This window comes from Paroedura picta, chromosome 3, assembly GCF_049243985.1.
Source record: "Paroedura picta isolate Pp20150507F chromosome 3, Ppicta_v3.0, whole genome shotgun sequence".
Taxonomy (NCBI): Eukaryota; Metazoa; Chordata; class Lepidosauria; order Squamata; family Gekkonidae; genus Paroedura; species Paroedura picta.
Window position 1 is genome coordinate 66,341,007 of NC_135371.1, and position 24,074 is coordinate 66,365,080.

The 24,074-nt window shown below is 46.0% G+C and overlaps 1 protein-coding gene and 1 long non-coding RNA gene across 3 annotated transcripts; one reads left to right on the plus strand and one right to left on the minus strand.

Annotated features, from left to right (window-relative positions):
• Positions 1 to 19: 19 nt before the first annotated feature.
• RMND5B (required for meiotic nuclear division 5 homolog B) lies at positions 20 to 18,791 on the minus strand. Of its 2 annotated transcripts, none has more exons than XM_077326187.1 (10): positions 18,449 to 18,787; positions 17,879 to 18,044; positions 10,077 to 10,222; positions 5,997 to 6,131; positions 5,560 to 5,660; positions 4,810 to 4,976; positions 4,284 to 4,449; positions 4,114 to 4,216; positions 3,849 to 4,003; positions 20 to 1,719 (listed from the first exon to the last, which is right to left on the minus strand). In XM_077326187.1, exons 1-10 carry the CDS (start codon positions 18,623 to 18,625, stop codon positions 1,656 to 1,658), a joined length of 1,380 nt encoding a protein of 459 aa, XP_077182302.1. In that variant the 5' UTR covers positions 18,626 to 18,787; the 3' UTR covers positions 20 to 1,655. The 2 variants fall into 2 exon arrangements, with proteins under 2 accessions (XP_077182302.1, XP_077182303.1); XM_077326188.1 differs by lacking the exon at positions 20 to 1,719 and adding an exon at positions 3,465 to 3,500 and having other exon boundaries at positions 18,449 to 18,791.
• Positions 17,991 to 23,918, plus strand: LOC143832189 (uncharacterized). Its single transcript, XR_013229128.1, has 2 exons — positions 17,991 to 18,376; positions 22,834 to 23,918. It is a non-coding gene; the product is annotated as an uncharacterized LOC143832189 (long non-coding RNA).
• Positions 23,919 to 24,074: the final 156 nt, after the last annotated feature.

A 24,074-nucleotide genomic window follows, 5' to 3' on the forward strand; every position in this document is an offset into this window, starting at 1 on the left:
TAAAAAATCACCTACCAAGTCCATTTGAAAAGAGGTTTATTTAGAAGTATCTCTTTGACATCCTTCCATAGGTGTGGTAGCTGGGATGCCCCAAACAAGACAAGGGGGGAAAAACCCTAAGATTACATGCAATGGGACAAAACCCTGTGTGAAATTAACAGGCCACAACTCAGATGTCAGAAAAACCCTTGGGAAATATATCCTTCTCGAGGCCTGTGGTGATCTTTCCCACAGCTACTTTAGAGAGATTACTTTAGAGAACATGGTTACAAGCTGTGTTTCTGAAGCACAGTTGGTAGGAACTGGCTCTCACATAATCATGACTGCCTTTAAGTTGAACAGCTCGGCTCTTGTCCGTGGGATCCCTTCTGAAGTATTTGTATGTACTGTCCTATAAGCTCAGCAGTTCTCTCCAAACAGGCCCCACTCTGAAGGCCTATTTCATAAAACTATCACATGTAGTATTTTCCCTGGTAAGTGGTAGATGAAGGCATCCAGTACCACCAATGCTTCTGGCAGTGGTTCCAGCATTTTCCCCACTGCTTCAAAGGAGTTCTCCATAACGATGTGCGGTTGGCATTCTGCCTCTCATTGAACTTAAGAGGCCTATTTCCACCTTAGGCTATATACTATACAGATTAACCAACACTATGAGCCTTTTTAATCATTGCTTCAAATGATTTTTTTTCTTTCAAGCTAAAGAAATACTTGGAATCAAATTGTTGACATAATTATGAGAAGGAAAGGATTGCATTTTATCTTTCCTATATCCATCAAGTTAAAATTGTAGTGACTGCTACACCAGATTTCTCACCCTGTAGTAGTTGTTACACTTTATACTAATCTATTGCTTCAAGAGGGTTTCCTACCTTTACTGAAAGATACAAGATGGCTTCTAAGTATATACTATCAGCAGGTACAAGACCCTTCCATACAGTTTTCCTGATCTTATCCATAAAGCAAGGAGTTTGATAGCAGGAGGCATTCAGTATCATATCCTTCATGTCTAGGCCAAATGGCTTCACAGTGGACCAATCTCCATGCTTGAGAGATTCACAGAGATCACCTTTGTTAGTGTCTTGGCTGCACTTTTCTCCTATCCCATGAACTTGAAAACTTTCCTCAGAAGATCAGTACTAAGTTCTAAAGACATTCTTAAAACTTAAGTAGGATGTAGACCTCCATTATGTTTTAAACAACACTTTTGCCTTACTGATCAAAACAGAATGACAGAGGTTTATTTTCAAGGTATAATGAAGTAGTAGAAGCAGCTCTTCATCTATTTATTGTGCAACCCTAACCCCAACAAGAATAGATCTGTGCATGGGGAGAGGGCAGAATATCTTGGTGGGAAGCAGTTGGCTGCTCAGCTAAGCTCCCTATGAAGAAGCCTAGAAGTGTGTGTATGGGGGGGGGAATTATGGTGCTACGTGTACACATTCAGTTGTTGTAACCTACAGCACCCATAAGAAACCACTCTCCTCTGACCTAGGAAGCTGCTATTCTGCCTCATTGAGCAAGCAGCAACTTTTAGGACTACAGCAGGCCAATATGAACTCCTGCAGGCACATAAGAACTCCCTATCAAGCCCTGTCCCAAAAGATGCTTATTCCCATTGTCCATTCCCCCGACAGCACCTCCAAGGCGTGTTATTATCAAAAGATGAGGCGTTTCCCATCAGCTGGGTTTTGCTCCATAGGGCAATATGGACATTTCAGCCTGCAGAAAATATACAAAGCAGAGATTAGAAAGAGAAGCTCTGAGTGCTGGTCAGTAACAAGTTTTACAAGAGTACTATTATGAAGAAGAAGGGAGAAGAAGAAGACGACGACTGTCCCCACAACAGACACCCTCTGGGGTAGGTCAGGCTGAGAGAGCTCGATCAGAATTCCTTTATCAGTGCTGCGGTGAGCCCAAGGTCACCCAGCTGGCTGCATGCGGGGGGGGGGGGTGCAGAATGGTCACCCAGAAACCCGGCATGCCAGATTAGAAGTCCGCATTTCTAACCTCTACACCAAACTGGCTCTCCCTTCCTATGGCCTCTCCCATGATCAACCAGGAAATTCCATTACTGCAGTTCCACTACACACTTTTCTTGCCTCTGGGTTGGTAAGAAGAGAACAGATCCCTAACTTTGCACCTACAGTAGGCAGTGCTAGGGGTTCTCGTTACAACTTTTATAACGCTACTCAGCAGAGGGTAGCAGACAGTGCTGCTGAAGTATAGTGCTGATTCCAAGAAACTGAATAGAGGTGAGGAATCCAACTTTCTACATCCTAGTAGGGGTGTACTAGAAGTCCATAGACATCTAGAGAACTATGGCTCTCTAGATGTCTATGGACTACAATTCCCATGAGTCCCAGGCGGCACTGGCAGGGGCTCATGAGATTTGAAGTCCATGGACGTCTGTCTGGAGGGCCACAGTTTGGCCACACCTGGGGGTCGGGATATCCTACATTATCTCAGTGTGGTTATACTACTGCTTGGTGATTGTTTAGTACATTGATTCTCAACCCCCAATTGGGGTCCCCTGGCTCCTTCCGCGGATTTGCCAGGTTGGTGGCATCACAGCAGCAGGTGGAGGCAGAAGCAGGGGGTGTCAATTGACCCTTTTACGGATGTTGCTGTGCTGCTGGCCAACAAGGAGCCCAAAGCGACCCCAAAAGTGCTGTTACTCAAGCAGCTTGGGGTACGCTCTGCACTTTCTCCTCTTCCCTCCCACCACAAGGGGAAGCTAAGCGGCTCCCTTCCCAACCACAGGTTTTTGCAGAGAGGTGAGGACAGTGGTGGGAGGTCGGGAAAGGGGGCCGTAGAGCCTGCTGCTCCCTCCGTGGGCAGGCGCCAGCTTCCTGTCCTGTCCAGCTCATCGGCACGGGGAGGGAGCCAGTGAGACAGCCAGAACAAAAGCGTGGCCAGATGCCCTCTGGCCATCCATCCCCCAAGCCTGATGCCCACGCCAGGTTCTGTGGCTGCACTGTGCTGTGCTGGATGACCTGCCCTTTCTTTCCCACGGCTGCTTACATGCACACACACTTTTACTCAAAAGCAGCTTTCTCCTCCTCTTCCCTCCCACTCCCACCCCAGGAGGACGCTAAGCAGCTCCCTTCCCAGCTCCTGGTTTTTGCAGAGAGAGGATGGCAGCAGTGAGAGGTCGGGGAAGGAGGCCCTTGAGCCTGCTGCTTCCTCCACGCACAGGCACTGGCTTCCTGTCCCCCCCCAGCGTGATGCCCACACCAGCTCCCGTGGCTGCACTGGATGACCTGCCCTTTCTTTCCCGCGGCTTCTTGCATGCACACACGCCCGGCCCAGCTGCCTTTGCACGCGTAGCTTCTGATTAAAGAGACGGGAGCTTCTTGGCCCCTTCCCCGCCCGCGCCTAACCTGCCTGCGTGGTGTGTCCCCCCTGGTGGGCAATGGTGGGCAGTGCCATGGTGCCGTACCGCTGTCCAGGCACCGCAGACCTCACGGAGATCCATTTACAGCTCGCCCAGATGCAGTAGGCTGGAGGGGAGAAATTGCGGGGGAGGGGGATGGTTGGAGCCCCATAGTCACCCTCAAACTGGGGATAGAAAGGGGGCTGGGAAAGGGAGGAAGGTGGGAGCTGGGTGAAGGGGGAAAGCATGAGCCTTACAACAGATGAACGATGAGACTCCAGCAGACAAACCTCAGCTAGCTTGGGAGATGGGAGAAGGGTGGGAAAAAGGGGTTGCTGCTGGTGAAGGCAGTGGCTGGGGGTTGCGGCATTAGTTAGGTTGAGAACACTGGTTTAGTAGCAGGGTATCTGATTTTTAGAAAGGCTTATCACTCAACAATTCACAAGAACTCCAGGCAAAAACAAGTAACACTCACTTTCCTCCATTGATGAGTTTGTTGAGAGCATCTCGAGAGATGACATGTCCACAGATGAGCTTAATGGGTGGGTTGGAATCTGTTGTCTGCTGGCGCAAGATAGGGCATGCAAAGACCGAATGGTACCAGCACTTCATCCCCAGCTCAATCTCAATCTGTCAAGAGTAACAGATGACTCAGTCCCTTCATGCCTCCCTCCTTAAGGAATTACACACACATAACCTACAGTTCTTCCATCCTTTCCCAGAATAGGTCAGACACTCACAGGCAGTTCATCCTTGTGGCTCCAGACGCCTGTGCACTGTCTCTGCTCAATCACAGCCTTGATATTCATTAGCACTGGCAGCGCTACACATCCTGCAGCAAAACTGTAGAGAGACAGAGAACTCAGCACTACCCAGCCCTGCTCCCCATCCCACCCACATCAGGATTTACCTGACACTCAGGGGAGACTCCACTGAGAGGCCCAGCAGGGCACAGGCATCACGAGTAAAAGTCTCACAAATATCAGTCCAGTGGCTGTCATCGAGCAGATGCCTATATGGTGAGTTCTTAAGGCCCAGGCGTAGGTATACCAGACTGCCCATCATCACCTGAATCTCTAGGTACCAAGATACAGGAAACACCACTCACATTAACATGCTTTCACTAACACAACACTCTGTCCTGTGATCAAATCAGTCTCAAGCCAATCACTCTCTTGTTTTCATGCAAGGGAACCCTACATCTTCCTCTACTAAAAGGGGAAGCTTATAAGTCTTCAGTGCTAAAGGGCTCCCTTTTAAAAGATAAACATGGGATCTGACTTCACTGGACCTAGTAAAATCCAGAGAAAGTTTGCCCATAATAACCTGTTTTGTAAAAAGCTGAGATAGTAGTTCCCATTGGAGGAAATGCTGGCAGGAAAGATGAATCCCTGCCAAGATGACAAGTGCTAGTGTAGGCTTCCAAAAAGCCTCACCTTGTTGGTGTAGGTGAGCAAAAGGCTGAAAATGGCGTGCATAGCTCAGGGCCTCAAGCTCCTTGCCTGGGCCACCAGCAAGAAGCCTGATGAAGTGGAGTCGATGTAGCCGGAATTCCAGAGAGCTGTTTAGTTCTGCCAGCTGCTGTCTGTGAAAGATAGCCCAACTGGGCAAAAGATAGCTCTTCTTAGTGCCAGAGAGAGAATGTGATGGAGCAGCTGTCATAGCCAAAAAATATACTTCAAAGCACATATTTACAGAGAAGCTTTATTGAGGCAGGTAGAGAATACTAGCAATATCCTCCTCATTCCCTGGACTTGGAGACAGTCAAGGGGAATGATCAAGAACAGTATTCATTATGAATTACAAATATATTTTGGGCTTTGTGCGTCAGAATCAGTGGGAGAAAGGCAAGCACAAGTTCTCAATGCTTGTCCAAGCACCAAGAGAAGAGGTGATAAACCACTTAGAAATTTAGTTTTTAGGAGCAAGTTATGGATTGAGGCCAGACTAGTGTTTCCACATATGTGATTCCATCCAAAAAGTATGATTTTCCTATAGGGGGAGGAAGGAAAGTCATGCTTCCCAGCAGAAATCTTTACACTGACAAAAATGTTAGCGTAGATCCAACCCTTTTCAAGGATCCTTGTGTTGAAGCACATGCTGAATTCAGCAGCCATCTTTTCAGGGAATACTGGAGAAAAGACAATCCTATGGAGAAAAGCTATACATGAACATTTCATTCTTACCTCAAGGCTGGCTCCAGGTCCTGTTTGTGTAGAGCTTCTAGTATGCTGTTAAGTTCAAGAAATGGCTTTTTGAAATCTATATCTACATTCATGGTGGACTCCTGTGGATAGAAAATCTAAACGTTGAATGGGAACACATCTCTTGAAGAAGCAGAAAACGCAATAGGGAAGTGGAAATATCCTCAGAGGGAGCTTCAAGTAAAGTTACCTACTTTGTAGGCAGGATGGAAGATGTTAACCATAAGTTATAATAAAACCAGTTAGCAGGGTCTGATTGCTGTTTCCCTTGTTTTTGAAGGCAAAGAACAGAAAAGTCTAGCTGAACTCTCACTGCCAAGCAATGTTCAACAGCATAGTAAAAATGCAACCCTATGATCATCAACTCATCATATTGCAACAAGGGCTATTTGTACTCGTATTTCCTTTAATCCCAGTACCTGACAAAGCTCCTCAGCCACTCCAAGCATCCCTTGCTGGTAAAGGTGCTCTATAATGGCCAGCACCAGGATCTGCTTTTCCTGGGATTCCCAGACCATTGCAGGAACAATGCCACATAAATCTGCATCAAAATTCTGCAAGAGAGAGAGAGAGGGGAACAGCCATTCCAGAGTGCTATCAGGAAGCCCTGCTAACAACTCATTTTCCAAAACCCCAAGCATACATACAGGATAGGGTTTTTTCACTGCTTTCCCTTTCCCAAATGTCAGTGAATTGATGGCATTGTCAATACAATATTAACCAAGGTTGAAGCTTCAAAGTTGCAATCAATAGTTTTCATGTGATTATTCCTATGAATTCTGTAATAGATGTATGTTTTATCCATTTGTTACAAAAGCACAAATATGTACAGCAACCCAAATAAAAATCAAGTTTTGAAGTCACCCGACTGGCTTTAATGAGGCTTTTATTTGACTGGCACAGCTAAAGCAAATGTCTCTTCCACATGGTAGTAAAGATATTGTAATCACCAATAACAAGTAATGCAAGTGATGCTTCAGAGACTGACAGTGAAACTAAGGTGCTCCCAGTGACCTCCATGGAAGACAGTTAAATTCTGTTGAAGTTGATGGACAACCATGTCCACAGCATAACATGCACAGTCCTTTGAGTGTGCTAAGATTACTGTGTGAACAGCTTTCACTGCCTTTAGTTTTTTCCCCTTAAATAATGTAAGTGAGGATAAGTTATAGGGTGTTTAAATTTTTGCAAGTACTTTTCCAAAAAAAAAAAGTTTCCACATAAAATTTCCAAACTGCTTGTTTATAAATCAAAATATACATGCTAAAATCACATCACGCACTGTTTATGGCATGAATTATTTTCCTGGAAAAATCATTTAACACTGGCACCAAACAACCACCTACTTCCTACCAGCATTGAGTTGTGTTCTGTTAGTGGCCAGAAATCACAGCTTAGAGTAAAAACAGGGCAGGTTAAGTGGCTGACAGAATGATCACATGAGCTGTTCAATGTAAATCTAACCTGCCTATGCATATGAGCTTTCATTTTAAAAGAGCAAGAGTTGCCAATTTTTATGTGGAGAAGAAGTAAAACAAAACAAACAGATTATGGTTATATTTTACTGTTTATGAACAAAATGGCAGTTCTATTGCATGGTTTATTTTATGTTTCATTGCATTGTTTATAACTATCATCTGCTTTAACTCTCAGCTAGATAGGCATACTGTAAACAAGTCTATTAAAACATTTAAAGTGCTCATTTTAAGGGGAATTTAAAGAGCCATGATCAACTGTTAAATTCAAATTCAAAGTCTACTTTTAACTCCCCTTTTAATAATGGTAGAGTCCTGGTTTTTCAAGTGTTGGTCCTGGAGGAAATAAAGCTATTTTAACAGGTTCAGACACCAGTTTGGCACAGTTTAAGTAATTTGGAGAGAAATATTCTTAAATAGCTCTGCCAGCATAATGATGTTAATGATGTTATTTTTAAATCAGCAGATCAGGGTGGTGCTATTGCTGGGTGGGATAGAGATGAATATATCAAAGAGCCGCATAGACAATTAAATGTCAAAACACTATACAAAAAGCCCCGAAAATCCAACTAAGATGGTTAAGGAACAGATAGTTACAGGAGGGACTGTTAGAAAATTATATTTATATATATGAATATGATTTCCTCTTGCAAACTGAAGGCAGGTAATAGAACTGTGTCCCCAACCTTTTTATTACTGAGGACCGGTCAACGCTTGACAATTTTACTGAGGCCCGGGGGGGGGGGATAGTCTTTTGCCGAGGGATGTCGCCGCTGCCTGAGCCCTTGTTCCACCTGCTTTCTCACCGGTGCCCCTGACTTCCCACCGCCCACTGGGGGGTACTGCACCGATGGAGAGCACCAAAGGTGAGCCACCAGCAGAGTGGCAGGGCAGCCCCCGAGGCAGCAGCCGGGAAGGAGGATGAGAAGGAGCCGCAGCCCGGTACCAGTTCTCGGACCGGGAGTTGGGGACCACTGTCCTAGAGTATGGATCTATTTTGAACCCCAAGACTTGTATTTGGACCTTTTCTTATGTACAGGGTACAACAGATTTTTTCATCCATACCTGGAATGTAGAGTTACACAATGAGGAGCTGCTGGTTGTGTCACTATATATTAACATTCCACAAGATGAGGTTCTTGAAGTATTTACATATGTTGGAAAGGAGAGAGAATTTTAATCTACCCACATCATTTCTGTACCACATTGCAGTGTTGTGTGACTCAGTGGCTAAAAAGGCAAATAGGATTTTGGCGTGTATCAAAAGAAGTATAGTGTCCAGATCACATGAGGTGATGGTACTGCTTCACTCTGCTCGGGGTAGACCTCACTTAGATTACTGTGTTCAGTTTTGGGCATCACAATTGAAGAGAGATGTAGACCAACTGGAGTGCGTCCAGAGGAGAGCAATGAAAATGGTGAGGGGTTTGGAAAGCAAGACGTATGAGGAAAAGTTGAGGGTGCTTGGTTTGTTTAGTCTGGAGAGAAGACTACCAAGAGGTGATATGAGCCATCTTCAAGTATCAGAAGAGCTCTCACTTAAATGATGGAGCAGAATTGTTTTCTGTTGCTCCAGAGGGTCGAACCAGAATCAGTGGGATGAAATTAATTCAAAAGAATTTTTGCCTAAACATCCAGAAGTTCCTGGGAGTTAGAGCAGTATTTCGGTGGTGGTGGGATCATGGCATCCGGCCCTCTCAATTCCTGGCAAATAGATGGGGAAGAAATGGAGATAGTGACAGATTTTATTTTCCTGGGCTCCAAGATCACTGCAGATGGGGACTGCAGCAAAGAAATTAAAAGACACTTGCTCCTGGGGAGGAAAGCTATGGCAAATCTAGACAGCATCCTAAAAAGCAGAGACATCACCCTGCCAACCAAAATGCGTCTAGTCAAGGCTATGGTCTTCCCAGTTGCAATGTATGGCTGCGAACATTGGACCATAAGGAAGGCTGAGCATCTAAGAATTTAGGCTTTTGAACTCTGGTGCTGGAGAAGACTCTTGCGAGTCCCTTGGTTGCGATGGGTCAAACATGACTTCGCACCTAACAACAAATAAGAACTATACTATTTTATTAAAAAGATATGTAATTGACTACAAATAATCTAGATGACTATAAATGCAACTGTAAATAAATAAGTAATCTGGACAGACATTGAAGAATTAGTAATTCAGTTTGGCCAATACATTAACACTATACATGAGGCTATCAATTTTGAAATGAGATAGAATCATAAAGTTGGAAGAGTCCATAGAGGCCATCTAGTCCAACCCCCTGCTCGATGCAGGATCAGCACAAAGTATCCATGTTAAGTATCTGTTCAGCTGCTGCTTGAAGACTGCCAGTAAGGGGGACCTCACCACCCCCATAGACAGTCGATTCCACTGCTGAATTACTCTGACTGTGAAATCCACCCTCCCACCTTTACCATCTGAAGAAGAATCTGCCATATCCTCAGCTTCTGAGAAGGAACTACAGTTTAGTATCAGTTTGTAACAAACAGTTTCAAATATTAATGAAGCAATTATCTGGTAGGGGTTATTCAGCAAAGATTTTATGACAAGCTTTTTACAGGGCTAAAATAGCACCAGTTTAAGTGAAGGGTGGCGGTGAAGAAAAACTTGTTCAAGTAATACAAAGCACACATACATGCTTACTATATTATAGGCTAAAGTTTGGATACTATGGTGTCTTGAAATAAAATCTGATATTGTCTCATGCAGAATTCTAGATTTCTGTGTAATACATACAGGGACAGGTTTTGAAACCCAGCAGAACATCTTTCTGCCTGCACAGCAGAAGGCTATTCTGACAACAGTGTGGGTGTTACCAAAACAAAAAAATGAGAAGATATGCATTGCACTCATTCACACTGGCCAGTGCTTCATTAATGAGATCCATGCTGCATGACTAAAAATAGGGTTTCATTTCCCCCTAAAAACCTAACTATACAATAGCGGGGTTGAAATGCCTTGGATTTCAACTTCTTGAAACCCAAACCTAAGCTGCTTGAGTTACTCACCCGGTCAATTGCCTTGCCTACTCGAGAAATGCTGCTATGAATGTCTTTGTGATCTGAAGCTAAATTCTGCACTGTGTCCTTGATCTTCTTACAGCACTGAGACATTACCAGGGACAAAGTGGCAGATAGTGGTGTCCGTTGTAAGGCTGTAGTAGGAGAAAATATTTGACATTATAAGTGCAGGTTGTAGGACAGTTTACAAAAAAGCTTCCTTACCCACAGCTGTCATCTGAAAACAGTTTGGTGCAAACAGTAAACAATTTCCCCTCCCCTCAGATGTTATAAGTAACGTAGATTCAACAGGACCAAATCTAATGTTTTAGGGGAACTAAAAAAACACTTTTCCCCACTGTCTCTATAGTGGAAGAATTGAATTAATTCTAAAAAACCTAATACTTACAAATAAATGACAAATACCAGTCAGAATACAATACAATAAAGGAGGAAGAACATCCCAAACAGACGGGAGACATTTTCTCTCTTTCTATAGTTTGATAGAAGGAGAGATCAATGGATAGAAAGAGAACTGCTTCAGACTCATGCAACACCCCATTCCCAGACCAGTCTACTAATGAAGACCATTTCCCCAAACCACAGGGACCCCATGGAGCACCCAAAATTGACCTGCCCTCCAGCATTAATTACTGGTGGAGTTCAAGATCAGGTTCAAGATTTTGGCACTGACCTTTAAGGCCCTATGCAGTCTGGGCCCTGCTTATCTGAGAAACTGCCTCTCCCAATATGCGACCTGGAGAGAACTGCACTATGACAACACCAATTTGTTGGTAATCCCTGGCCCCAAAGATATTTGCCTGGTCTTGACCAGAGCCAGAGACTTTTTGGCCTGGCTCTAACCTAGTGGAATGAGGTGCCGGCTGAAATCTGGGCCCTGCCGGGGCTGTCAAAGTTCTTCCACCTGACTTATGGCTAAGGCCATGGCTGTCTGAAATTGCATGGGCCACCCTCTTTTTTCCTCCTTCTTGGCTCCCCCTTTTATTTTGATACCATCTCCAGTCCAGGTAGCTGGCAGAGGGTGTTTAAGAGGAGGGAGACTGGTTTTTGTCATGCTCCCAGTCGACTTCACAAATAAACAGGTTGGCACGTTCAGCAAAAGCAATTTATTGTGTGTGTGTCTGGGGGGCTAACTAAGCTTATGATACTTTTTGTTAAGACTAATTTGCAATACCCATACAGATCAATATATTCCCCCATCAGCCCCACCTTCATGTCACATCATACCACCTACTCTGGAAAGTAACCTCCCCACTTTCCCAAGCACATTTGTCACAAACAAGTGTGAACACAAACCGCCAGACCCCATGGCTCCAGGGAGAGTGCTGTAGATCGGTAGTCCCCAACCACTGGGCCGTGGCTCCCTTTCTCCGATCCCCCCCCCCCGCAGTAAGAAACTTCCCAGGCCGCAAGCAAATCGGCCGCAAAAGCGGACTATTAGCTTGCGGCCCAACAAGCTTCGTTTTGCGGGGAGGGGTGGGGGGAAGCAGGGCCGCGCATGCGCAGCCGCAAATGCGCATTCGCAGCACTTCCGCAGATGCGCAGAAGTGCTGCGCATGTGTGTTCGTGGCCGCACATGCCGCAAACGCGCAATCGCCCTCCCCACCACCGCCAGTCCGCAGCCCTAGAAAGGTTGCGGCGCACTGCTGTAGATAATAAAATCAGAGTCCAGTAGCACCTTTAAGACCAACAAAGATTTATTCCAGGTGTGAACTTTCGAGTGGAAACATCCACATCCTCAAAATTTATTTTATTTGGGACAATGCGACTGTAAGGTGATGGTAGGGATATGTAATGGAATTTTGAGTTTACTCCCTGGTCTTGGGATGAGATGTTGCCAGAGCAGCAATTCACTGGCAGGAATGTTTCACATTTGTATTGAGACAGATGGGGCCAGCAGCTTATGGTGAGGTGGGAGCAACTTTGATCACTGACAGACAATTTTATTTCTCCTATGCTTTTGTGAACCACAATTGAATTCCAGGGGATTGATTGGCTGTTTTGGCAAAGAATTATCATATGGCTGTATTTGGATGTGTGACACAGTTTACTAATTTAACAGAATTAGTTTTTGCTATATATTCCCACTGTCATGTAGGGAGTCTGAGGAAGAGTGCTTCCACTCGAAAGCTCATGCCTGGAATAAATCTTTGTTGGTCTTAAAGGTGCCACTGGACTCTGATTTTATTGTGCTACTTCAGACCAACATGGCTACCTATTTGAGTGCTGTAGATAGTACTGAAGTCTCCTCCCAACACCCGTTTATTAACATAACGTTAACACGGAGATCAAAGTGAAATGATAAATAACTCAATACTCCCAAACATTACCAAGGTGACCCAATAGTCACTCCATCTCCCCTTCTGCAGGCAACATAAGTATACAAACAATAAAGAACACGGCTGGATGCTGATGCTAACACAGATCCTGACAGTTTTTAACTGTGCTTTATTACTGTATTTTTATTACTGTTATAGATTTACTTATTAGACTTATAGGCCACCACTCCTTGGCCAGATGGTTTGCAGAGGCTCACAACACATAAAAACACTCTGACAATTAAAATTCCCCTCCCAATTCAGAGACCCCCCTACTCAGTTCAAACCTTCTCCACCTGCCTCTGCAGTGACCAGGTCCATCTAGATGTCCCAGGAGAGATAAGGGGGAGTTGGTCTTCATTACTGTTCCCTCTCCCACAGCCTGGCCTCAAGCAAACGCCTGGTGGAAGAGCTTCATCTTACAGGCCTTGTGCAAGTGATTTGGCTTCTGCAGTTCCCTCAGCTCTTCCGGGAACACATTCCACCAGGCAGGGCCTAGGGCTGAGAAGATCTCAGCCCTAGTTGAGGCCAAGCAAATTGCACGCAGGCCAGGGATCTCCAACTAGGGTTGGGCGTTTCGGCATCTGAAGCAGCCATTCCCACCCGAAGCAGCCAGCACCACTGCGTGGGGGAGAGGGGAGGCGCGGGCACTGGTGCACCAACTGGCACACCCGCGCCCCCCTCTCCCTGCACCCGCGCTGCAGGCTGCTTTGGCCGGGAATGGCTGCTTTGGATGCTGAAGCGTCCAACCCTATCTCCAACTGATGGGGCCCTACATAGCACAGTGTCCTGTGGGGTACATGGGGAGTAAGATGGTCCCACAAATACATTTGGCCCAGATCACAAATGGCCTTAAAGGTCAAAACCAGAACCTTAAACTTGATCCAGTAAACAATGGGTAACCAATTCAGCTGCCTCAGCACAGACTGGATGTGGGCTCCCCAAGATGTTCCAGAGAGACCCCCAGCAGCTGCATTCTGCACCAGCTGCAATTTCCACATAAAGGATAAGGGAAGGCCTGCACAGAGTGAGTTACAGAAATCTAGTCTGGAGATGACTGTCGCTTGGATCACTGTGGCAAGGTGGTCCCAGGACAAGTAGGGCATTATTATTTTATTTTTTTTTTAGTTGGTTCTTATATGCCGCTTTTCCCTACCCGAAGTAGGCTCAAAGCGGCTTACAGTCGCCTTCCCATTCCTCTCCCCACAACAGACACCCTGTGGGGTGGGTGAGGCTGAGAGAGCCCTGATATCACTGCCCGGTCAGAACAGTTTTATCAGTGCCGTGGCGAGCCCAAGGTCACCCAGCTGGTTGCATGTGGGAGAGTGCAGAATCGAACCCGGCATGCCAGATTAGAAGACCGCACTCCTAACCACTACACCAAACTGGCTCTCTTAGTAGCCTCACTTGACGTAGGTGGAAAAATGCCAGTTGGACTACTCTGGTGACCTGGGCCTCCAATGAGAGAGAGGAATCCAATATCACTCAAAAATTCTTGCTGAAGTCTTAAGCTGCTGTAGTTGTGAATTTCCTGCATTCTGCTGGGGGTTGAACTAGATGACCTGGAGGCCCTTTCCATGATTCTATGTTTCTATTATTCTATGCACATTGGCCAAGAAGGGAAGATGTGCTTCCTGATCTGGCCCAGGTCCACCAAACAACAGGACCTCCGTCTTGAAGGGGTTGAGTTTTAGCCAACTTTGATCCAAACAGTCACTGCTTCCAAACAACCAGCAAATCAATCTGGAGGGAGACTGGAGCGGCTGTCCATCAAAAGATAGAGCTGGGTGTTTGTTTATTTTTCACATTTTTATACCACCCTCCCTGCTAATTATAACAGTGGTAACAGAACATTATAACAGTAATAGTACAAACAGGTCCAAGGAGCAAAATACCTTGATGGATTTCGGGGGGGGGGGGGGGGGCAGGGGGGCTGCAGATGTTGGTTTTGCCTGGTGGAAGTGCTCCCTTTTGCAGCTCCCGCAGAACTGTTTTAGCTCTGTTAGGGCCCTGATCTCCTCTGGGAGCTCATTCCACTAGGTGGGGATCAGGACAGAGAAGGCTCTGGGCCTGGTTGAAGCCAGGCGGGCTTCTTTAGGGCCAGAGACCATTAGCTGGTTGGTAGTGGTGGAACGTAGAGCTCTTTTGGGGGCATATGGCCTTGAAGGTAATTACCAGAACCTTTAGCCTGATCCAGAATTAAACTGGCAACCATTGTAGTTGGTGGAGAACAAGCCAAATGTGGGACCTCCATGGTGTTGCTGCGAGGACTCTGGCTGCCACGTTTTGGACCAGTTGTAGTTTCCAGGTCAAAGCTAAAGGCAGGTCTGCGTAAAGAGTTACAGAAATCCAGTCTAGAGGTGACCGTTGCATGGATCACTGTGGCTAGGTGTTCCGGGGTCAGGTAGGGTGCTAGTAGCTTGGCTCGGCGGAGATGGTAAAATGCCAGCCGTGCTACCTTTGCGACCTGGGCTTTCCATTGTGAGGGAAGCATCCAGGATCACGCCCAGGTTCCTGGCAGAGTGATCTGTAAAGAGCTGCAAACCATCCAGGCGCACTTCATCACAAGGACCCTTCCTACCCAGCCACAGGACCTCCGTCTTTGAAGGATTGAGCTTCAGATGACTCTGCTTGAGCCATCTCGTCACTGCTTCCAGGCAGCTGGTTAATGCTTCTGGGGGAGAGTCAGGGCGGCCATCCATCAGGAGAAAGAGCTGGGTGTCATCTGTGTATTGATGACAACCCAGTCCAAACTTCTGTACCAGTTGTGCGAGAGGGCGCATGAAGATGTTGAATAGGATAGGAGAGAAGACCGCCCCTTGCGGGACTCCACAAGTAAGTTGTTGGCAGTTTGATGTTTTCTCTCCTATTGCAACCCTCTGTCCACAACCTTGGAGAAAGGAGATCAGCCATGGAAGGGCTGTCCCTCGTATTTCAGCATCAATCAGGCAGCGAGCTAGAAGCTCATGGTCAACCGTGTCAGACACTGCTGAGAGGTCTAGTAGTATCAGGAGTGCCGACCCGCCTCTGTCTAACTGGCGATAGAGGTCGTCCACCAGGGCGACTAGTGCTGTCTCTACCCAATGGCCAGGCCGGAAGCCCAACAGGTCTAGGTCCGAAGCTTCTTCCAGAAATGCCTTTAGTTGGTTTGCAACAGCCCTTTCTACCATCTTCCCCAGAAACGCTAGGTGTTATCAGAATACTGATGACATCCCAGTCGAAAACTTCCAAGCTGGGCCAGAGGGTGCATAAATATGTTAAATAGCATGGGAGAGAGAACTGCACCCTGCAAAACCTCACTGGGAATGGGATTACTCTTCCCCCACTGCAACACTCTACATCTGGTTACAGAGGAGAACCACTGCTGTCCCTCGAATACCAGCCCTAGCAAGGTTGTGGGCCAGCAACTCATGGTTGACAATGTCACACACTACCAACAGGTCTAACAACATGAGAAGAGCCAACCTACCCCTATCCAGCTAGAATCAGACATCTTCTGTCACAGCAACCAGAACCATCTCTACCCCATGGCCAGGACAGAAGCCAGTAGGGATTAAGGGCTGAAGTATTCTCCAAAAAGGCTTGGAGCTGATCCACCACAACCCTTTCAATCACCTTCCCCAAAAATGCTAAGTGTGAAAAAGGGCGGTAATTGGCAGGATCATGGAGATCAAGCAATGGTTTGCTTCACTACTGTATTATTGTGGTTTACTATGGTAAACTGCCCTGAGCCCGCTGTAGTATAGAAAATAAATAAATAGTAATTAAATAAGGAGACAAGACAAATGAAGACCATAGGGGTCTAGACAGGGAGGTGGTCCCTCAGATACACTGGGCTTGAAGGTGATTACTAAAACCATAAGCCTGATCCAGAATACAACTGGGAGCCTATAGGGTATTTGGAGTGCTGGCCGGATATATGTCCTCCATGATATGTATGTGAGGATCCTAGCAGCAGCACTCTAGACCAGTTGCAGTTTCCAGATCAAGGTTAAGTAGAGCAAGTTGCAGAAGTCTAGTCTAGAGGTGACCGTCGCATGGATCACTGTGGCTAGATGTTCTGGTGCCAAGTAGGGCTCTAGTAGCTTGGCTTGGCGTATGTGGTAGAAAGCCTGCCACACTACTCTCATGACCTGAATCTCCATGGAAAGAGAGGCATCAGGAATCACACCCAGGTTTCTGGCAGAGTGAACTACTGTTAGTTGCACCCCATCCAGGTTGGGCAGGTACACTTCCTTGCTTGGACCCTTCCAGCCCAGCCATAGGACCTCGCATCTTTAAAGGGTTAAGCTTCAGACGACTCTGCTTGAGCCACCTCATTACCGTTTCCAAGCATCTGACTAAGGATTCAGGGGGAGAATCAGGGCAGCCATCTATCAGGAGGAGAAGCTGGGTTTCATCTGCAAATGGATGACACCCTAGCCCAAACTTTTGCATCAGCTGAGCTACCCATTGTCCAAGGCCCTGGAGAAAGTTCAGCCATTTGAGGGCTGTCCCTCATATTTAGTTAGTTATTAAATTACCTAGAATATCCCAGTGTCAGCGAGGCAGTGAGCTAGGAGTTCATGGTTGACTGTGCCAAATGCTGCTGAAAGATCTAATAGTACAAGCAGCGCTGACCCGCCTTGATCTAGCTGGCGGCTGAAGCCATCCATTAGGGCAACTAGCACTGTTTTTACCCCACGGCCAGGCCGGAAACCCAACTGGAAAGGGTCAAGGGCTGAAGTTTCCTATGTTGATATTTGTTCCGCAGCAGCCCTTTCCGTAGCTGTTTACCTGGTTCTGCCATTTATCTCCATGCCAGGAAAAGCTTCTCCTGCCCATTTCCACTGTTGGGCCAATGAGTGCTATTTCCTGATGTTTTTCGGATTATTTGTATGTATATTTCTGAATAGAAAAAATGCATGAATATGAGTTGTTGTTTTTGAGCCACCACAAGCTGTGGAGCAGCAGCATGAATATGTTTTCTAAATAAATACCATCTTCAAGGCCATTCCCACATCAGGACAGATTTCCAAGCTCATCACTCCCACGTTCAAGAACACTGGGATTTCTTTTAACATGGGGAGGCCTTTTAAAAAGAAAATGAGATCAAAGCGCAGTTGACTTTTTCCTAGTTGGCTTTGGAAAGCATCCCAAGGAGACTGCTATTTCCCCCGGTTATATTGACGTGGACGCTGGATACATTTCAGTCGTGCATAAATATTGGCCTTGAAGGAGAGGCACTCTTATGCATCGAAAAAGGTTGCCAACAGTCCTGAAGAAAAATGCCCATTTAATTAAATGTCTATTCAATTTTGGCCGAATGGTGGAAATGGGCAGGCGAAGCTTTTCCCGGCATAGAGATAAATGGCCGGACCAGATAAACAGCATTCCGTCTAGCCTCGACTGGACGGGCAGTCAGGACGCTTCCCCCCTCCCTCCGGGCAGTTGTCTCCCCGTTTCTCTCCTGCCTCCTCGCTGCGTGCCCACCTGCGGTGCTGAGCTCCTCCTTCAGCTGGCTGACGTAAACGAGCAGCTCCTCCAGGCCTCGCTCGCAATGCTGGCCGTAGCAAAGGAACTTCTGCAGCACTTTATCCAGCTCCCTCTCCACGCAGGCGCACCGCTCCATTGGCCAGGCCTGCCTACTCTGCACGACCTGGAGGCGGAAGGAGAGCGTTCAATCAATCGCCGACCCTGCGAGGAGGCCGGGCAAGGAGCAGGGGCGCCTGGCCATGGACCTCGCCGCTTGCCGGGGAAGAAGGAAGCGGCCGCTGGCGGAAGAGCTGAGGGGGCAGGGCGCGTGGCAGAGAGGGGATGCGTGTCAGAAAAGGTTGTGTGAACGCGGCCTCTCGGAGTCTGGAAGCGCCGAAGCTAAGGGGACAGGACCCCGGAAGACGGCTGCTCGCCGCAAACAAAAGCTTGGCCTGGGAAGACACTACCCTCTCGCGAACACTCCCCTGCCCGCTGCAATGGCACATTCCTCTATTGGTAGGTGTAAGCACCGGACTGAGCTATTTCGAGGAAAGCGGGGTGGAGAAGGGAGCTTAAAGGGAAACTCACCAGAGAGTTGTGAAAGGACAGTCCCGGAGAACAGGCTGATGTTCTATGGTAGCGTCCTCTTTCTCCTGATGCAGTCCTGTACGGGTATAAAGTTCTCAAAAGATGGAGCAAACCATCCTCGTTTAGATAGGGTGGGCCTGGAATGAACCATATACTGGAAGCAGCGGGGTGGAACATACCATGTGGCTGTGGTAAATTAGGGGGTCACATGCCGTGCTGGAATGAACCACTGTGAAGCAAATCAGAGCTACTTCTGAATAGAGAACCCTGGGTGGAGCTGCAGTGGAGGTTAGGCACTGAGATGGATAAAGTCTCAGGATCTCCAGTGGTGACACAAACCTGACACTTTGCTCAGCTGTTCTGAAGTCCTGTTAATTTCTCAACTTAAGGAGTCATGAGACCCTAGAAGCCTTTTACACTGGTTACATTGCTTCCCTGGGTAACTTTTTTTCATTGTATTTGTTTTACTGCCCTCCCCTGAGGCTCAGGGCAGTTTACCTAGAACTTAACGGAACTGTGCGTTCTAGAAGACACTGTCTTGGAATACAGTCCAGACACATTAGTGTATCCAGAAGGTGATGACAAAGTATTACAAAAAAGAGGGGTGCATAATAATCAGACTACAAACCCAAAAGTAGCCCAAAAGGGTGAACTGTGTTTTTACCAAGAAGCAATGTGAATTGAAACTAAAATAAAAGCATACAATCTAAAACTTGTTTGTGTCAAAGAATATCTTATCTTATTATGGATAGCCTAAAAATTGGATGGAAACTTATATAAATCCAGATTTAAACAATGGTAAGTACATTAGCCTCTTGTGGCGCAGGGTGGTAAGGCAGCCGACATGCTGTCTGAAGCTATGACCATGAGGCTGGGAGTTCGATCCCAGCAGCCGGCTCAAGGTTGGTAAAATTAGTACCCAGCTTGTATCCAGCTTAGTACCCAGCTTGCTGGGGGGTAAAACGGTAATGACTGGGGAAGGGAATGGCAAGGCCACCTTGTATTGAGTCTGCCTGGAAAACGCTAGAGGGTGTTAACCCAAGGGTCAGACATGACTCGGTGCTTGCACAGGGGACACCTTTAAGTACTACATTAGCCAACTGGAAGCTTACTCTCTCTTGTGCATATGTGTAAGTTGTATAACGAATTTTCTTATGAAAAATTGGATCAAAGAAAAAATGGGACCCATAGCTGCGCTGCTGCTCGCTCTCTTCGTTCTCTACGCTGCTTCATTCACCAGATGTTGATCCATCTTCATTAATGTGCATCTGTATTTCCAATTGTTTAAATTGTGCCTTGAAATTGTAAAAATCTGTCTGCTTGAATGGACTTATTGTTGACAGTGTTAATTTGATGACTTTTTTGCAGAAAATAAATAGGATAAATAAATTTACACACACAACTTTTCTTAGATGGTATGCTTTATTTCATTTCACATTGCCTCTTGGTAACAGCACAGTTTACCCTTTGGGGCTGCTGCAAGAAGTGACGCATATTTAATACATTAGAGCTCTCTGGGGTTCTAAGATGAGGGATGTTGCCAAAACAGAAAAGATGCTGTGAGTGACCTACATCCAAGCCACGTGAGAATGTCAAGCAGGTATAAGAACCCATTTCCCTGCTGAGAAAGCTAAGGTTGGCCTATTTTGCACACAATAGATAATGCACTTTCAATGCACTTTAGAAGTACATTTTCCTGTTCTGCACAGGAAAATCCAGCTGCCAAAGCACATTGAAAGTGCCTTATCCTATGTGTGCGGAATGGGTCATTATCAGACAGTAGAAATGCTGCTTTGAGAAGTCATTCAGTTGCCTACATAACTTTGGTTATTTCATCTACCAAAGTTCATTGCAATTACTTCCAGGGACATAGGTTTGCATGCTGAACAGAATTCAAATACTCTTTCAAAAAGCCATTATTATATCCACTGAGCTCCAGCTCAAGGAAGAGCAGTTTCTCCATTAGCTTAGCTGCAAAAGTCTCTGTTGCCTCAGCAAATATTAATTGCCCAGGCAGGTTTATTAAAGTGGCTTTAATTTGTCTTCATAGGGGACAATGGTTTCTGCTGAATCCCCACTCCCTTTGGTGGACCCTTTGGTCAGGAACAGCATTGTGGGGTTCTGCTATGGAAGGGAAAATAAGTGCTTTTGCCTGAGAAAAATTTTCTTCAGTCTTCAGAATGGGGTTGAATTCAGCCACTGCCCTATTTGTGACATGTGCAATATGCATGTGTAAGAAGGCAGCAAATGTTCTGGGCTGCTATAAAATTTAATAATTGATTACTAAGGTGGTGTCTAAATTTATACTATAGCTCATTATTAAATATCAAGTGATGCTGATAATACTTCAGATTCTCTGCTTAGTTTTGCTCACAACTACAAAATGGTAATTCCATTAAATAGCAACCTTGGGAATGGCTTCTTTGTAGAACTCCCTTCCCAGGGAAACCCAACAGTTCTACATCCTTGTCCCATTTAAGAAGGGCAGTGAAAACTTTTTAAAAATCTTCCCAACCTTTTAAGAATCTCCTGCTGGATTTTGTAGCATACTACTGTATCATTGTTTTTGTTTAACTTTGTTATAGGCCAGTTTTGGAACTGTATAGCTAGAAAGTAGTTCTCTAACAGAAATAAGAATCCAGCTTTGTTCCCAGACTACAGAGAATAGCCCAGAATCCTAAATTTGACATAATCTAAGATTTTTGAACAATCTTGTTGAAAGTGTATAAGTCACACACCATCCACAGCTGATTTATGGCAACTACAGCAAGGGCCTTTCAAGGCAAGTGAGAAGCAGAGGTAGTTTGCCACTGCCTTTCCCTGCAGAGTCTTCCTTAGTGGTCTCCCTTCCAAGTTCCTAGCTTCCAAGAACTGACAGGATCAGGCTATAGCATGCCACATTCCCTCAGTAGAACAATCTTATGATTGCATTATTAACTGATCCCATGTTTGTGGCCTGAAGGGATGCCAGATTACAGTATGCTTTATTGGATGGTGATAATTTTAGTGTACTCAGTACACGCACTAGGCTTTTCTCCTGAGACCTTTTGGATAAGGAAGATGCCTCTTTTTTCTAATGTTATTCTATATGCCATGACATGAGAGAGTCATGTGGCACTTTAAAAACTATTATTTCATAACCTTCCATGAGCTAGAGCTGATTTTATCGAGTACATGGCTGTGTCCTGTGTTAGCAGGTACACCCACCATCCTTATCCATTGTTCCTCTTATATATTTGTGAAACAGGCCTGGGGGTGGAGACTGTCCTCCCTGCCCGAGATGGAATAGAGCCAATCAGGGTGCGCCCAGCGAAGCGGGCCACACCCTGATTGGCCCTCCCTCTCCACCTCCTATCCTCCATCCTTGCCCCGTCACGGGGGGGGGGGGAGATTCCCTTCCCTGTAACCCGCAAAGCAGAAGCGGCGAGAGCACTTTGGCAGACCCCAGGGAGGCAACTGTGGCGCTGAGTTCTTCAAAATTCTGGAGTCCATATATTAGGACTGTACAAAGTCAGCAAATCTGGGGCAAGAAGCTTATCTCAGAAGACTCCCTCAGCAAACAGATAGTACAGACAATAAGAATATACTAAACTCAAATGAAACACTCAAGGTGTCATCTTACCTTTCTGAATTGATGTCAACTGGGGTAAGCAGTAGAAGAGCTTTCAAATAAGACAAACATGGCATTTCAGTGTAGATGTCTGAAGATAGTATTTCCTTCCTAGTAAATATGTGAATTAAATGTCTTTCACACCTTGACTAGAAGACTTGTAGCTTATCATTACACAGTACAGGCTTTGTGTGTGTAAGGCCTCAGGTTTGGTTCTATGGAGAACTATTATCAGTCAAGGGAGTCCCTACTGGACTGTCCTCGATGCCCTAGTTGTCCCTAGGGAGGTTGGGATGATGGTGATCGGTTCAGGGCTTTTTTTGGTTGTTTGTTTGTTTACTGGGACATTTATAATCTCCCCCCCCCCTCTGGTCTCCTCAGTGGGAATTCAAGGCAGCTGACAGCATCAGTCTTTCTTCCTCCACTTTATCCTAACAGCAACAACCCTGTGAGATGGACATGGCCAACAGAGTGGGGATCTGACCCTAAGTCACCAAGACCTTTGTCCAACATTCTGACCACCACTGGCATTGTACATTTATATTAAAATTTAGTTAGGCTGCTTGAGGGCAGTCAAAATTGGGTATATAGGAGAAGGAACTTTATACAAAAAGGCTTGCTTGTTTACCTTGTACTATAGATTTAGGTGAGCCAACAGCCAGTCTGCCTCTTGGACAGAGATCAAAGTGAGGGAAGTAACAGGAGACAACCAATGACAAGCATGGCTTGGCTTGGGACAAGAAATCTACAGTGTCCATGTATGTTCTGTTTATAGGATGGAAAAGGAGGTGCTGATTGATGTACACCTAGACATCTGGAAAATGGAGCAAGCATTATAATCAGGAAGGATCCTAATGGCAAGATAAGCCAAAGAAGAAATGCTGGATACAAGATCATGCCTGAGGGAAATGGTCTGAAATTAAGAAAGGCATGTAAAGTGGAAGCTAGAATGATAGCCCTGTCTGCATGGTAGGAGAGGCCATGGAGACCAGGCTTCCAGGCTTGAGGCCAAAAAGGGAAAGCTGTTTTTGGCAGAAAGGCCCAAGATGGCTGCAGGGCTCAGGATGCCTGAGCTCTCCAAGGATTTTTGGATCACAGACGAAGCACTGTAGCCTTGCTCATATCACTGACACCTGCCAGGACCACAGCTGTTTAAGGGAATGAATCAGCCCCCTGGTATTCAGGAAACTGGTTTGTCTGCCAGCACTAAGAGGTGGACACTCCCGCTTCTTGCAACGCCTCGACTCTTCCCTATGGCATCTGAGCCAGCAGCTTGGTTTCTAGCTCTGCTGCCAAGTTTTGGTGCCGCCCTCTCTTGGGTTGTTCACCCCCCTGCAATTCTAATTGATGGGTGGAAACCTGCTGCAGGGTTTTTGGAGTGAGGCGCCAGCAGAGTTGTGGGGTGGGGTGGGCACATAAAACAAACAATTTCAACAGCCTGCTGTCTCACAAGAAAAACAAGCCCAACCTTAGCAGTTTACTAGGAGCAGAAGAGTCAAATCCAGCTGTACTGACAGGAAGCACATCCCCTTTCCTGCCACTGTGTTCTAATGTAGTCCTTTTCCATCATTCATTAAGCTGACCAGCCCATTGCTTTTTGGGAGTGGCTTGGACACTGGTCATGTATGTATCATAGCTATTCAATAATAGCATTAGATTTCTAAAGGTGATGGGGAGGTGACAGTGAAGTTCAGCCAGCTTATCAGATGAATAAATTATCAAATGCTTAGGTGCTTCAGCTCCACTATAGTTTAGAAATGATTTTTCAGGGTAGGATCTACAAACCCTGTATGTTCCATAGGACTCGAGCCTTCCATACCCAGCAAAGGTACTTGCTCCAATAAAATCCATAAGATCAGCTATCAGACAGTCTGCTTTCTGATGTAGAAAATGGATTGCTACAGACAGCAATACTACCATGGTTAGCCTCCAAGCATGGTATTGATGGTAAAAACCAACCAGGCTACCTATTGCAGCAGGGATCCTGGAGAAAAAGCAAGTGGTGCAGCTGAGTGC